Raw genomic sequence first — 15,962 nt, forward strand, 5'->3', positions numbered from 1 at the left:
TTTGAATTTCTACCATACAACTCTCCGTCGAGACACTTAATCTAACGGCCATAACCAATACTCAATTCCATATGGCCCGTTTGATTTATGTGGTGCTTTTAATTGTGGAAATTCTTATCAGTACGCTACCAGCCAACAGGGATTGACGCGCGCACGCGTGTATATATATAATTTAAATTAATATTATCTTAATTTTAATAATTTATTAAAATAATTAGAGAGTCATTCTAATGCAGGTGAACAATACCATATAAATAAACCTATAAATATTGATGTTATTTAATTTTAATAATTTATTAACATAATTAAATACTATATTAGTCAATTATGCATAATATTTAATTATTTATCAATCAAATACCTCACTTTTATTTATTAAAAACTTCTATTTATTTTTAAAATTTAATCCTTAGTCTTTAATAATTATAAGATCAATATATATGTTTTTACTTGTATGAATAATTAAAAATTATATACGAATTTATTGACAGTTAATATAAGTAAAAGAATATATAAAATAAAAAAATTATTTAAAATAATATCCATTTAATTGTCTATAATTAGAAAATAAATTTATAATGATATGGCGTCATAGTGATACTTTAATAAAAATAAGTACACATATCAAAATAAAAATTTAATATGATAAAAATTGAATATAATATTAAAGAAATTTTAGATTTCATAAATTAGTGTATATATATATATTTATTTATTTATTTTGATCTGAGATGTATTTTATATATATATATATATATATATATATATATAAAGAGTATCATACAAAACTTTCTTAAGAGTTTTAATAATACTCAATGTTTGAACTTAAAATTTTAAATAAGTTAGAAGAGATCTTTATTATCTCATTTACAAATTTTTGGATACTTGATATATATTTATTGTATCGAGAGACAAAAGACACTGTCTTTTCAATTGTGGATAATCAATTGATACTCTACTAAAACTCATCTATTAATTAAAATTTAATAAATCTATAGCTAAATATATATTTATACTCGTACACTTTGATTATTTTTTAAATTTATAAAATTATTTAATTAGTTTAATACATTAATTTTTGATATAATTTAATAGATATTTAAATTTATTTATTTTTAATGATATTTAATATTTATTGATATGTAGTTATCAATTTTAATATTTATTATATTAGATCTTGCAAGAAGTTAATGCTAAAGTGAAAATGCACTGGACATCTTGAAATTATGTAACACATTTTTATACAAATTAAAATAAAACTGTTATTTGCGGGACCCTACATTCTCATATTATTAACAATGCTTTTAATCTTTCTTTTCCTCAATTCTCTTATGTATTTCACTTTTTCATCATCACATTGGATTGGTGGAAGATGGTAATAACTACAACAAAATGGCTGCATGATTAAAAATATTACGTTGTACAGCTGATATTGGTTGCCTTCCCAAGCTTGACCGTGTAAGAGGCTTCAAGCTAATACCAGAGCTTCACTTAATTGTAAGAGGCTTGCATGCTAATGATTGTTCGTCTTTGGAAAGTATTAATCTAAAAAACTTTCTGGGGGAATCAACATTGGGTTGCATAAACTTAAAAGAAATTGCAGGCTTTTTCAACTTGGAGCCTATAAGAGCTGATGTTGCTGAAAAACCTCTTGGAAGGAATAGCTCATTCATCCAAGGATCAAGTAAAAACAGTCCTGTACCTGCAGCTAATATGATGTGTCCTCTCCAGGTGAGGCATGCCTCTTTTCCTTTCTCTCTCTTTCTGACGCCCTTTTTCTCCTTCTCTTTCCTCATGTTCACTTTCTGTGCAGGCTCTATGTGAGAGGGGTACATATAGCATCTTCCAACCAGGAGGTGAGATTCCATCATGGTTCAGCCATTAAAATGAAGATGATGCTGTATCCGTACTCGTGCCTCAACTTGATCCAGGAGGTTCTAGCATCATCGGAGTCGTTACACGTGCTACCTACTCATGGAGAAGATCCTCTGATTCTTGCTTCTCCTTTCCTCGCATCACAATTACTAATAAACCAAAATGTTTGAATGGATTTGCAATCCATATATCACTTTCTTTTCGAGTGATATCGAGCAAGATGTCAGCTGGTCGTGCTACTGGATGTTTAATTATCATAACAAAGGAACGGATGAAGAAGATGCTGGCGATTTAAGGATGAGTTGGAAGAAGGGGATGAAGTGGAATTTTCGGTTGACATGTGTTTTGGAATTAATGTAAGCAAGTGTGGCGTCCATCCGCTGTGCCAGCCCGCTGACCAGGTTTCACAATCTATTTAGGATACTGCTGAGGATATACCAAAACAAGAACAAGTCTGCAACAATCACAGTCAAAGACTGGTAGTAAGGATCAACAGTCTTTGACTGTTGGACAAGGTCTCAGTTATTTTGATCATTACAGGCTAAAAATTAAGAAAAATTAGCAATCCCTCTCCCCTAGACAAGAAGGGCCACTTCCACCTTTTTCTAGCTAGAAAAAAATGTTGGAATGTAACAGAGATAGCAATAGGACCGTTGCAATTAAAATTTTGTATATAATAGGATACTTAATTCTCATGTAATCTCAGAATACTAATATATAGTATCACAGATCAATAAAACTAATATCTTACAAATTCTCATATGGTATCAGAGCAGGTTTAATCCTGTATTCCCTTACCAAATCAAACCAATACAGAAGCAGTTTCTACTGCCATGTCTCACACAGATATCACAAAATTAACCAACATTATACTGAAAGGCAATCAAAGTTACTTTGAATGGCCGAGGTCAGTCTACATCAGCCTAAGTGGCAGGAAGAAATTGGAGTTTATCACAGGGACCCGTAGCAGACCTCAACCAACCAATCTAAGACAACTAACAAAGGAAGAATTGGAGGCAATTGAGGAGACGACAGACTATTTGGTCATGTCGCTGCTCACTAACACAATGGAGCCTTAGATAGCACGGTTGTGCATGCTATTGGAATCCTCACAGGCAATATGGAGTAAAGTTAAAGGCCTTTACGGCCATGAGTAGAACTATGCTCATATTTTCAATCTAAAGTAGGAATTAGCCCAAATAAAGCAAGGAACACAAGCTACGCAACAGAAATCCTTACCAAATGGGAGGAATTGCAAAGCTACCTCCCACCGACCATTGACCCAGAAGAATTAAGGAAAAGAGCACAACAAGACCTGGTTTATACTTACCTCGGCGGGTTGGATGCAAGTTATGAGGCCATTTGGTCTCAAATTCTTCTGTCAAGCCAACTTCCCCCAATAGATGCCGTCATAGCCACCATCCAACAGGAAGAGACTAGACGAGCAACTATGGCTGGGTCCAATGCTTTGACAGCACAGAAAACAGAGCCTAAATCGCCAATCCCTCACAGCTTCGTAAGACCAGTCGAGCGAGAGGAGCACCCGCAAGCGTCGAGAGCTGCGACCACTACGGAAGGCAGGGGCACGCTCAGGAACGCTGCTGGCACCTCCATCCCAGCCTACGGCCAAGTCTCGGCAGAAGCGAGAGAGGCAGAAATGGGAAAAGAGAGAAAGAAGAGAAGAGGAGGTTTGGCGGCCTTGGGGTCGTGAACCCTAAGTGTTACGAAGAAATAAGAGAAACGGGTCATGAGAGTAACGGGTTGGTGTCTTTTAACCTACATCGACCCGACTCGACCCAGAAACAGTGACCCGAGTCCCATTCACTCCGCCCAGCACACTCGATCCGAATACGATTTTCGATCCGGCCCTATTGAACAATCTCAACTTAGAGACTTAATTTCCCAACTTCAGTCAATTGTTCAGCTCCAGCAAACCCGTGGGTCAGGTTCGGTTTCTAAAAATTATAAATCATTAAATGCTTCTCAAAATTGGATTATTGACTCTGGAGCAACATATCATATGACTTGGGATGCAACAAAATTACACAATTTTGTTCCTACCCACTCTCAACATGTGACCATTGCCAACGACAATGAAGCTAAGATTTCTGGTTTTGGCTTTTCTCAAATATTGCATAAAAATATTCCTAATATTCTTTTATTACCCGAGTTTAAATCCAATTTATTATCTGTTGGCAAAAGTATGAGGACTCTTAATTGTAATGTTATTTTCTCACCTTCTGAAGTGTTTTTTCAGGATCGCATTATAGGGAAGATGATTGGTGAGGGTCGGTTTGAACGTGGCCTGTATTATCTTACCAACCCCCCCAACCAGTGTTTTGCCTCGACCAACCCTGTTAGTCAACAAATATTGCTCCATAGGCGGTTTGGACATCCGTCCGATAGAGTCTTACGTCGATTATTTTATTTAAAAATGAACTCTACTTGTTGTGATATTTGCAAATTTGCTAAGCACACTAGATTACCTTTTCCTGTATCTTCCACTCTCTCTCAAAACATATTTGATTTAATTCACTCCGACGTTTAGGGACCCGCTCCCATCACTTCATACAATCATTTCTGCTACTTTGTCACCTTCATTAATGACCACTCTCGTACTACTTGGGTGTATTTGCTCAAAGGTAAAAATGAAGTTTTTACCTACTTTCAAAACTTTTGTAATCTTATTCAAAATCAGTACAACGCAAAGATTAAAATTTTTCACTTAGATAATGGCACTGAATATATAAATAAAAACTTTTTGGATTTTTTCTCCATTCACAGATTTTTACACCAAACCATTTATATTTACACTCCAGAACAAAATGGAGTTTCTGAATGCAAAAATCGTCATCTTCTTGAAGTCAGTCGATCTCTGCTTTTTCAAAATCATGTTCCTCACATTTTTTCATCAACCAATTACCTAGCCCCAGACTCAAAAATCGTTGTCCGCTAGAAATTCTCAAAGGTCAAAAATTAGACTTAGGACACATTCGCATTTTTAGGTATACCGCTTTTGTCCACATTAGGCGTCATCATAAATTTGACAGCAGTTCTGTCAAAACTGTATTCTTAGGATACTCTTCTGAAAAGAAATGGTATATATGTTATGACCCTTCCAGCCACAAGTCCTATATCTCCCGAGATGTGTCATTTGATGAATGTTCCCCATACTTCATCTCTCCTCTCAATCATGGACCCTCTACTGTATTATTTCTGGATAACTCTTTCTTTTTTGACAGCACACTCCAGGACACTGCATCTGATCATGAGTGCATCTATGAGGATACCACCGGGGCATCTCCTTCAGGAGGAGACCTTGCACCCCGAGCAGATCTCACTGTTGAAGCAACTCCTTTAGGGGGAGAGAATGTGCCACAAGGAGAAGCAATTGCCTTACGACAATCTTCTCGACTAATCAGACCTCCTACCAGGCTAAGGGACTATGTGTCCCACAAGGTGTCGTATCCAATCCAACACTTCATTAATTATACTTCTGTATCAAATTAGTACAAGGCATACCTAGGAAATCTCACCACACACACTGAGCCATCTTCCTTCTACGAAGCTAACACTAATCCTAATTGGTGTAAAGTCATGAAGGAAGAACTACAGGCCTTAGAAAAAAATGACACCTAGGACATTATCACCTTGCCTCAAAATAAGAAACTTGTGGGGTGTAAATGGGTGTATAAGATTAAGTATAAATGCGATGGCACCATTGAAAGATACAAGGCTAGGTTAGTTGCAAAGGAATTTACTCAGACCTATGGGGTAGACTATCAGAAAACCTTTGCTCCTGTAGCAAAAACGAGTACTGTTCACATATTATTATCTGTTGTAATTAATTCAGGTTGGCGCTTGTCCTAAATGGACGTAAAGAATGTCTTTCTCCAATGGTCTTTAGATGAAGAAGTCTATATGACTCTTCCTTCAGGACATAAGGATTCCTCAAATCATTCCCTGGTATGTAAGTTGAAAAAGGCTATCTATGGATTAAAGCAATCCCCAAGAGCATGGTATGCCAAGCTAAGTCATTTCTTGTTAAAAATCAATTTTCATAAATATGCTTCGGATTCGTCTATGTTTGCCAAACACACCCACACATCCATTATTATTATTCTTGTTTATGTTGTCATCTGGACGCCATCGATAGAATCCTCAAATATCCTAAGGGTTCTCCAGGCTAAGGTATTTGGATAAAAAATAATAATAATGCTAACACTATTACAGGTTTCTCTAATGCAGATTGGGCAGAAAGTTGTGACAGAAAGTCGACTTCAGGATACTGCACATTCGTAGGGGGAGACCTAGTAACTTGGAAAAGCAAAAAGTAATCAGTAACCGCAAGGTCCAGTGCCGAAGTCGAGTATCGTGCCATGACATCGACAACTAGCGAGCTTATTTGGATTAAACAAGTACTGATTGATATGGGATAAAATGCAAAGGTCCGATGGAAATGTACTATGATAACATAGCAGCCAGACACATCACATCGAACCCTGTCTTTCACGAAAGGACCAAACATATTGAAGTTGATTGTCACTTTATAAGGGAGAAAGTCCAATCAGGAGAAATTGCAACTCTATTCGTCAGAAGCCACGAACAGCTGGCAGACATCTTCACAAAGGCTCTAGACAAAGCAAGTCACCAAAGGCTCCTTAGCAAGATGGGTTCTATCAATTTATTCGAACCCACCTTGAGGGGGAGTGTTGAGGATACTGCTGAGAATATACCAAAACAAGAACAAGTCAACAAGAATCAACAGTCAAAAACTATTAGTAAGGACCAACAGTCTTTGACTGTTGGACAAGGCCTCAGCTATTCTGATCATCACAGGCCAAAAATTAGGGAAAATGAGCAATTCCTCTCCTCTAGGGAAGAAGGGTCACTTCCACCTTTCCCTAGCTAGAAAAGAACGTTGGAATGTAACAGAGATAGTAATAGGACTGTTGCAATCAAAATCATGTATATAACAGGATACTTAACCCTCATGTAATTTCAGAATACTAATGTATAGCATCACAGATTAATAAAATCAATATCTTACAAATTCTCACACAATCAGATGTTAATATCAATGAATTTGTGTGCTTCATCCAGACATCATAAAAGGTTCTTGTCTTCACGTCCACGATATCTAGTATTGCGCTTAACCAAGAAATTACATCACAGTTGCACAGATTTCTCAGCCGAACAGAGGAATATTTGCAATAAGCAATCTTACATTGTATACTTAGCAATAGAAAAAGTTGAGCACAAGTCTTAGATAGATAGGAAGTAATGTCTCACTCGCTACTAATAATGATATAACCTCTTTGTTAGATCAAAAGAAAAAAAATTGGGGTTAAAAGCCTCAAGTTTTTCCCTTTCCATCTTTAGACAATTGACATCGGTCTACTAGAAAAAAATGAACTTTCTTCTTTCACCTTCATTGACAGGTGGAAAAAAGCGGAGGGATCAAAAATTGGAACAGACTTCTAATATGAATAGAGCAACATATGGAAGTGGCACCATAGGAATGTCCACAGATACAGATGATGAGTTTTTGGATCTTTAATAAGTGCCACTGCGAGAGGAATGAAGAAGGTAAAATAATCACTTCAACTGTGACTGCTGTCACTGTCGTAGCATCAGTTGATTTGATTTTTATAGTTAGAGCATCTTGAACACGGTGTTGCAGGCAGGTTTATTGATGAATTTGTCGAGTTTCATAGTTTATTATTGGAATGTGGATGGAAAATTGGACGTAAGTGATTTTTTCTTTAAAATTGTTTTTTAGGAAAGTAATTTATTTTCTATATTTTTTAGTTGTGATATTATCTAGTGTTTGGAATGTTGTGAAAAATATTATTTTCTGTTCGGTTAAAAAATTAAAAATATTTAAAATTCATTAGAATCTTTTATAATATCATTTTATGATAAAATACAAAAGATATTACACCCAAATAAGAAATTGAACATTATTTTGAATGATTATTTGTGAAAAATAGAACAATGAAAAATATTATAAAAATGAACAACTCTTTGTATTTTGTATATATGAATTCTGAGTTATTTATAAGAAGGCGATCGGTATATATACATGAATTGTTTAATTGTGAATTGTATTCTAACAGTTCCGTGACGACTCTTTCTGCTTAACGACTCTTGTGCAGCTTTGAGACATCAGCTTCTGACTTTCTCCTTTCTTCAACACCATCCGGTGATTCGCAGTTTAATATATTTTTCTTTGGCAAAAGAAAAAAAGAAATCTTCGATGATCAGAGTAGTTTATTTGACTTTTAACAATGAAATCTTTAAGATGAAGCGGAACAACGATAAAGATATGAATATTTGCTATAAAGTTAAGATTGTAACGTGAAGTCTAAAGTCAAATTCGAACATGGCTTCCTCTTCCAACACAAAGTGGAATTGAGATGTGTTCTTGAGTTTCAGAGGTGGCGACACCTCTATTCTGCTTTGTGTCGGGATGGAATCCATACATTCTTAGACCAGGACAAGATCGACTTCGGCGAAAATATCGGACCCGCATGCCTTAAAGGAAACCGAGAATCAAGATTTTCTTTACTTATTCTATCCAAAGATTATGCCTTTTCCCCTTGGTGTCTTGAAGAGCTTCACTATATCCTACAATTTAAACCACCTCATCAAATCTATCCTATCTTTTATGATATTAATCAATCTGATGTTCAAAACGTCAGTGGAAGCTGTGGAAATGCATTTTTGGAGCATGAAAAGCGTTTCGACCAAGATGTCCTTATGATGTGTTCAGAAAGTTTCTCACTTGAAGGGTCTTAATTTACAAAACCACTTAGATGGGTAAGCTCTCTGCCAATCATTTCATTATATTTGTTACCTGTATACACTGTGTGAATGATGTTACATGTTTGATCAATTGTCTCGCTGAACTTTGGATACTCTTTTCCCTTGCTTAAAAATGACTTCTTTTGGCTAAGAAATTCTACTGGAGCACCCTCCTTCACAGCTAGACTTCTGCAAGTGAATTTTGCATATAAAAAAAGAAATTTTGCATTGGACAGACACAGAATGGAGACCTCAAGTTTAACTTGTGTAGTTGAACTGATAGTCTGATAATGTCCTCAGTAATAAGTAATGACCCAATTAGTGGAAACTAACATCTGTGTGAACACTGAAAAAGTTACTATTATGATGATGCAACAGCTCGCCATCCATCAGATCTCCTGACCCACTTGAATTCTGATCAAGTTCAGTGGTTTACTGGTTACTGGGTTGGTTCTTGGGTTTTACCAAATTTTCTTAAAACAGGATCTGACAAGCTGAAAGCCCAGCTACTGGTTCAGTTCTTAGTCCAACTGCCGAAGGTTGTCCATGTTTTAAAACCTAAATTAATACTATATTCGTTGTCAAAAGTATGTTTGGCATTTTACATTTTAATTTCATGTAATATATTGAATGTTATCGAGTCTATTATTTTCCAAGGGCATTCATATTTATTTTCTTCTAGTTCCAGACAATAGTGTTGATATTTATAGAGAGATTCCTAATCACAATTGCTAACAGATATAGGAAAGCTAGAATCAACTCGGTTTCCATCAACAAGATGTGCAACTTTTGCATTTTCTTGTATTTGTTATTGTAGAAATGTGTGTATTTTGGTTTAACTCTGAAATGCAACTTAGTTTAAATTGCAGGTATGAGGTAAAAGATATTAACTATATTGTTAAGGAGATCTCACAAAGACTGAATCAAATGTCACTGAGTTTTTCCATTCAGCCTGTTGGTTTAAATTCTCGTGCAAATGAAATGATTTCATTGATTGCTCATGAAATGGAAGACATTCGCTAATTGGGATTTATGGAATGGTGGGTATAGGTAAGACCACTATTGCTAAGGAGGTTTACAATAGGATAATCCACAAATTTGAAAGTATATGCTTCCTTGAAAATGTTAAAGGAGTTATCTGTTTCCAAGGGTATAGGCTACCTACATAGGCAACTTCTCATTGCGACCCTAAAAAGAAAACATGAAAAGATAAATAATGTTGATAGAGAATTGAATGTGATAATAGAAAGACTACGTCACAGACGAGTTCTCCCTGTGTTGGATGATGTTGATAAACTGGTTCAACTAAATAAAATTCTTGGAAAACGTGATTGGCTTTTCCCAGGAAGTAGAGTGATTATAACAACTAGGATTAAGGATTTCTTACAACCACCTGAGTTGTATTGGCAATATGAAGTTAAGGAATTGGGTTATGGCAATTCTCTTCAGCTACTAAATTTACATGCCTTTGACAAGAGCCGTACTCTAGAAGATTACACAGAGTGTGCAGAAAAAGTGGTATACCATGCCGGGGGAAACCCATTGGCTCTTGAAGTTTTGGGTTCCTCTGTGTAGTCAGAATGTTGATGCATGGAATAGTAGATGGGAGAAATTGAAAGTGATCAGTAAAGAAGATATTTACAGCAAATCAAAAATATGTTGTGATTCTCTTGATGACACTGAAAAGTTTATATTTCTTGATATTGCATGTTTTTCATTGGTTATAATAAGGACTATGTAATGAGCATACTGGAAGATTGCCATTTCTTCCCAACTGATGGAATGAATACACTCATAAGGAGATGCCTCGTAAAAATTAGTTCTGATAATAAGTTGGTGATGCACAATTTGATTCGGGACATGGGGAGAGAAATTGTTCGATGACAGCATCTTATAGATCCTGGGGAGCGCAGTAGATTATGGCACCATGAAGATGTAATTGATGTATTAACAGATAAAAGGTCAAAGTGAGTTTTTTCTGTTGGTCTAAAGTCAAAGCATAGATCTTAAAGCAGCAAATTCATTTAAAAAATTGGCACGTAAAAGTTCTGTTTATTTTGAATTTATTGTTTTTGTACCCTCTGATGGATTTCTCTCTTTCTTCAAAAAATTTCAGTTTTCCTTTTAATTATGCATGGTGCACACATATATAGACCTGCTTCTCTTCACTAACAGGAGTGATCGTCTTTGTCAGGGCACAAAAGCAGTTGAAGGCCTTGTTCTAAACATGCCACGATTGAAACACTCATGGAGTGCAAAGGCATTCAAAGAGATGAAAATGCTAAGACTGCTCCAGCTCAACTATGTAAGCCTTACAGGGAGCTATGAACTATGTAAGCCATGCATAATCTAATTGCTCTTGATATGCGCCACAGTAATCTAGAAAAGTTTTCTGAGGGAGGAAAGGTATGTTGCAGTATCTTTTTATTTGCTAGGAAAAAGTTGTTTACTTTGCAGATATTATAATTATACTTTCCTTTTTTCGCTTTCAGTCTTTAAGGAAGCTGAAATTCCTAACCTTAGTCACTCTCGTGAACTTATGGAGACCCCTGACTTTGAAGATTGCCCCAGCCTTGAGAAATTGATTGTCAAAGATTGGAAAGGGTTCACAACTCCATCAGACTTCTTAGTAATCTTAATTTCCTGAATATGCAAGACTGCAAGAACCTTAAGAATCTTCCAGGAAGCATTGGTGATCTAGTATCACTAAGCTTAACCTGTCAGGCTGCTCACAACTTGAAGAATTGCCAATGTCCATTGCCCTTCTAGCTCGCCTTATTTTCTTGAATTTGCAAGGGTGTGAGAACCTTAAGATTCTTCCAGAAAGCATTGGTGATATGAAAGCACTTCAGGAGCTGAACATATTGGGCTGCTCTAAATTTGAGGAACTTCCAGAATCCATTGGACTTCTGACTCACATTGTAATCCTGAATTTGCAAGACTGTGAGAACCTTAAGCATCTTCCAGGAAGCATTGGTGATCTAAAATCACTCGAGAAGCTAAATATGTCAGGTTGCTCAAAACTAGAGGAGTTGTCAGAGTCCATTGAATTTCTCACTTGCCTTCATCTCTGGAATCTGCAAGATTGCAAGAACCTGAACAATCCTCCTGCAAGTATTTGTTCTCAACATGTCTGGCTGCTCAAAAGTTGAGGAATTGCTTAATGTCAATGGAACTACAATACATGGGCTGCCATAGACTGCTGGAAATCTGAGACAAGTGGAAAGTTTGTTTTTGCAGGGATGTCACCTTACCTCTCAGCTTTCTGTCTTCTCAGCTGAACACTGTTAGCCTTTCCAAACTCCAAAATAGAAACAACAATCTGACAGGATATGTAGCCCTCAGGTATGAACTTCTCTTCCCTCTTTTGTAATTTACTATCTATCTAGCTCTACCTCTCTTTCATGGAAGTATTTTATTTGAACAGGTTCTTTCCGATGGAGAGGGTCTTTGACAGCATTTCTGTACCTGGAAGTGAGATTCCAGATTTGTTCAGCCATCAAAGTGAATACGACGCTATATCCCTCCAAGTAACACCTCTAGTTAATGAAGGTTCTAAGAGCATGTGCATTGCCACATGCACAGTTTGTCTACATAGTGGCATGGAAGGCATTGATTAACTGGAGCTGACATGGGTTATGGAATTGGAGTAAATTGGTTGGGCTACTCATTGCTTTGATTACGTTACATATTCTTTATTTTTATTTCCTTGTATTATTGTTGGCAAGCAGACCAATTTGTATCATTGAATAAGATATGGTGAATTTATTTTTTATTTTATTTCTTTTCTTGTTTTTGTCGGTCCAAATTTCAGCAAAAAAATAAAAATAAAAATAAAAATACAAGTTTAGGAATTTGTTAGAGTGTTCTAATCGGACCCAGATTCCATTTCTTTTTCTTTATCAAATATAATTCATCTATTACTTATCATATTTTCTTTTTCACAGTCTATTTTGGTCCCACCGACCTTGTTTCTCGTGTATTCAAGAAACGGCAGCGTTCTTGATGCATTATATACGCTGATGTTGTAGTGGCCTTTCTTGCATGCAAAGAAACTTTTAACAGAGAAAGACACCCCGCAGAAGAATGCCCGCCATTGCTGTTAGGGCGGCTACGGCTGCCACCACCTCTCGCCACGCACTTAAACCCACTTCCCTTATCAGTCCCGCCGTCGTCGCTGCCCTTGCTGCTCACCGGTATATTTTCTTCCTTTTCTAATTTTCTTTTTTTTTTTTGTTTTATGAAAACAAAAGGAATCGAGTAATGTTGCGATTTTTTTTTTTATTGAAGTAATTTAGTTTGAAGGGTTTGGGACATTAAATCAAATCAAAAAAGTATTTCTTTTACGCTCTTGTATTCGAGGGACTGTCTATTAAAATAAGGATGTTCAGACGTATGAAATTTGGAAAGAAAAATTGAACTTTTTGTGATGTGTTAATTTAAAAGTTTACCTCTTTTTAGAATTGAATTACTTGTTTGTTGGGAAGTTTTACAATCAGTTAAAAGACTCATCAATCCAATTATTTCGCGATGATACTAGTGCAATTACATTTAACCATTACTAGATAATAATTTCATAAAATAGAGGATTTAGCACTTCAACTTAAGTGGTTTCTAAGCGTCAATTAATCTAATTTGTATAAATTTTTTCTGATTGATAAAAAAAACAACAAAGTAGATAGGTGGATATATTAATTTTTCCCATTTATTTGTTTGTTTCTCAATTATTCTGCTTGTGCTGGTTTATATATGTGCCTGTGATGTTGTCAATGACTACCAGGTATAAGGGTGTGATTGTGGATGGATGCACCAAGATCTTAGCATGTAAGCCCTCATCAAGCAACAGCTCAACTGTTGGCTTTGAATCTAATTCTCCCTTCTTGCCTCGGTTGTCACTAAGCAGAACTTCACAAGGATATAATCAGCCTCTGCATGCCTCTTCTTCTAAAGGTTACTATCTTTTCTTGTCTTTTATATTTCTTTGAACGAGTATTCGGTTAGCAATTAATCCATGAGGCTGTTGTTTGATGTTAATTTATTGAATTTTGCTTCTAGAAAATAGTATGAGTTCTAATTTTGGTTTGGAATGAGGTTGCTATTAACAGCAAAAGATGATATTCTGTTATACAAAGGAAGCGGGTTTTAGCTCCTCCCTTTGCTTCATGCTCTATAAGCAAAAGCTGCATTGTAGACAGGGTGGTTGGGATTTCTAACATATTCTAATGATCATAATCAACTAGAATTCTTGTTCTTCTTCATGTCAATACAAAGTCTTTTATATCTTGTAGGAATGTGATATGCCTTGATTGTTCTTGCATCTTAAACAATGCTAGTAGTTGGAACTCGATTATAAAGATAAATGATATCAAATTTCTGTTCTCATTAGATTTGATGTTTCATGAATGGAACATGCTCTCATATCATTAAATGAATTATGCTTTGGAATGTTGGATTTCATAGTAACAATCCCATTGCACTTGGCAGAAAAGAAATTCTCACACCTTTCTGCTGCATCAACCTCCCTTTTTGGAGATCAAAATAATGTCTTGCATGGAATCCCAAGGCTACCTACTAGGCGAAGATCCCCAGAGCTTCCTAGAGCATACAAGAGTGATTTTTTCAGGTTGCCCTTCCCAGTATTAGCTGAGAAGCCAGAATGGTGGTGGAGAACATTGGCATGTCTCCCCTATTTGATTTCTCTGTATATGTCAGATACGGGGAATTTTATCCAACCCTTCCTAGAACATTACGACTACTTTGGTTTGGTATATTTCGTCCCTGGAGCTGTCTCAAGATTACCAGCTTATTTCCCTATGGTGTACTACTACATTGCGCTTCTTGGAGTTGTGAAGAACAAACAGGTTCCCCACTTCTTTAGGTTCCATCTCATGATGGGGATGTTGTTGGAAACAGCGCTGCAGGTGGTATGGTACACAAGCAACTTTTTTCCTCTCATTCACTTCAATGGTACGTACGGGATGTATTATTGGGCAGGCGTGGGATTTGCATACATTTTGATTCTATTGCAGTGTGTACGGTGTGCTCTTGCTGGCGGGTATGCTCAAATGCCTTTAATTAGCGATGCTGCCTTAGTTCATACCATGTTTAATATAGGAGGTTTCCAACGGCCTTTCTAGAAAGTCCTGATGATTGGATTTCTGTACACATTGGTTTAAATACATCGAGATTCAGGAAGCAGTACTGTTGACATCTTGAGCAAGCAGGATGAGGGGAAAACAAGAAGGGGAGGATTCAGTCTAGAGGGCTAAGTTGTATGTTATTCCGCCTAATTGAGAGAACGTTGATAGTATTATGTTGTGACAGAATGATACAGATATCAGATTTCGGTTGTCTACTTCTGTGCACCTTAATTATATGTTGTTTTTAGGACACTTCTGAGCACATCGTATAGTTTGCTTTAATGCTCTTGGAGTTATAAAATATCTAAGAACGAATCCAACCGTTTTATTCTAGAACTTGAAAGGACGTAGTTCTAAGGAAAACGTACACTTTTATCACCATAGTGTCTGCCCTTCTTTGCCATGTTTTAGAGCTGCAAGGGGGGAGTCTCACGTGACTCGCTATCTAACTGGGTGGTAAATGGTCAAATTAAATTTATGACGATGTCCGAGTCCTTTGTTATCAATTGTCAGTGAGAAATGACAACTCTGCCTGCAAAATTTGTCACTAACTGCGTTCATGGGCGTATACGAATGTGCTATAGAACATACGCATGGAATTTTAGAATTTAGTTACTGGGCTCCTTTATGTTCTAAAAAATAATGCTATGTAGTTGAAACTAGACAAGAACATGTGAACGTATGCCTAGGAAAGGAGGGTCTCATTTATCTTGCTTTCTTTTTATTTCCTTAAAAGGAAGAGACAGAAGAAGAAAGAAGGAAGGAAGTTTGGCACGTAGATTGTCTCTCTGAGGTACAACAGGCAACGGAAAGCCAGGAACTCGGCTTTGTGTTAGAGATAGTGAGATATGCCCTCAAAAAACAGTCCTCGAAGCTCAAAATAGGTGTTAAGAGGTAACAAGTCAGTGAGACAGCATAGAACTGAGAAGAAATTGGAGGCAGGATGGGATAAGATAAATTGTGATGCATCATCCTTCTTGGCCAAGTTTGCACTGTGCTTTGAGTGCTGCAAAGCAAAAGTTGAAATGAGCTTTTAGTAGTTATTTGGAGTTAGTATTTTGTATCAGTATTCTCGTGTAAGGTTCAACTGCTAGTTTGAGCTGCCCAATAACACTTTTTCTTTCTTCTCCTTCTTCTAAG

At 36.4% G+C, this 15,962-nt stretch overlaps 1 protein-coding gene and 1 pseudogene across 1 annotated transcript; both read left to right on the forward strand.

Annotated features, from left to right (window-relative positions):
- The first annotated feature begins 9,744 nt into the window (after positions 1-9,744).
- LOC8284970 lies at positions 9,745-12,476 on the forward strand (annotated as a pseudogene).
- A 153-nt stretch (positions 12,477-12,629) lies between these two features.
- On the forward strand, positions 12,630-15,037 carry LOC8284969 (protein TIC 20-IV, chloroplastic). The gene is made up of 3 exons (XM_002517939.4): positions 12,630-12,878; positions 13,463-13,632; positions 14,167-15,037. The coding sequence occupies exons 1-3, from the start codon at positions 12,769-12,771 to the stop codon at positions 14,817-14,819; spliced, it is 933 nt and encodes a 310-aa protein (XP_002517985.1). The 5' UTR covers positions 12,630-12,768; the 3' UTR covers positions 14,820-15,037.
- Positions 15,038-15,962: the final 925 nt, after the last annotated feature.

This window comes from Ricinus communis, chromosome 7 (assembly GCF_019578655.1).
Source record: "Ricinus communis isolate WT05 ecotype wild-type chromosome 7, ASM1957865v1, whole genome shotgun sequence".
NCBI lineage: Eukaryota > Viridiplantae > Streptophyta > Magnoliopsida > Malpighiales > Euphorbiaceae > Ricinus > Ricinus communis.

Coding starts and splice junctions, on each gene's coding strand:
- LOC8284969 (XM_002517939.4), top strand. CDS start 12,769: ATGCCCGCCATTGCTGTTAGGGCGGCTACGGCTGCCACCACCTCTCGC. Junction 12,879..13,462: donor GCTGCCCTTGCTGCTCACCG/GTATATTTTCTT, acceptor AATGACTACCAG/GTATAAGGGTGTGATTGTGG. Junction 13,633..14,166: donor GCATGCCTCTTCTTCTAAAG/GTTACTATCTTT, acceptor TGCACTTGGCAG/AAAAGAAATTCTCACACCTT.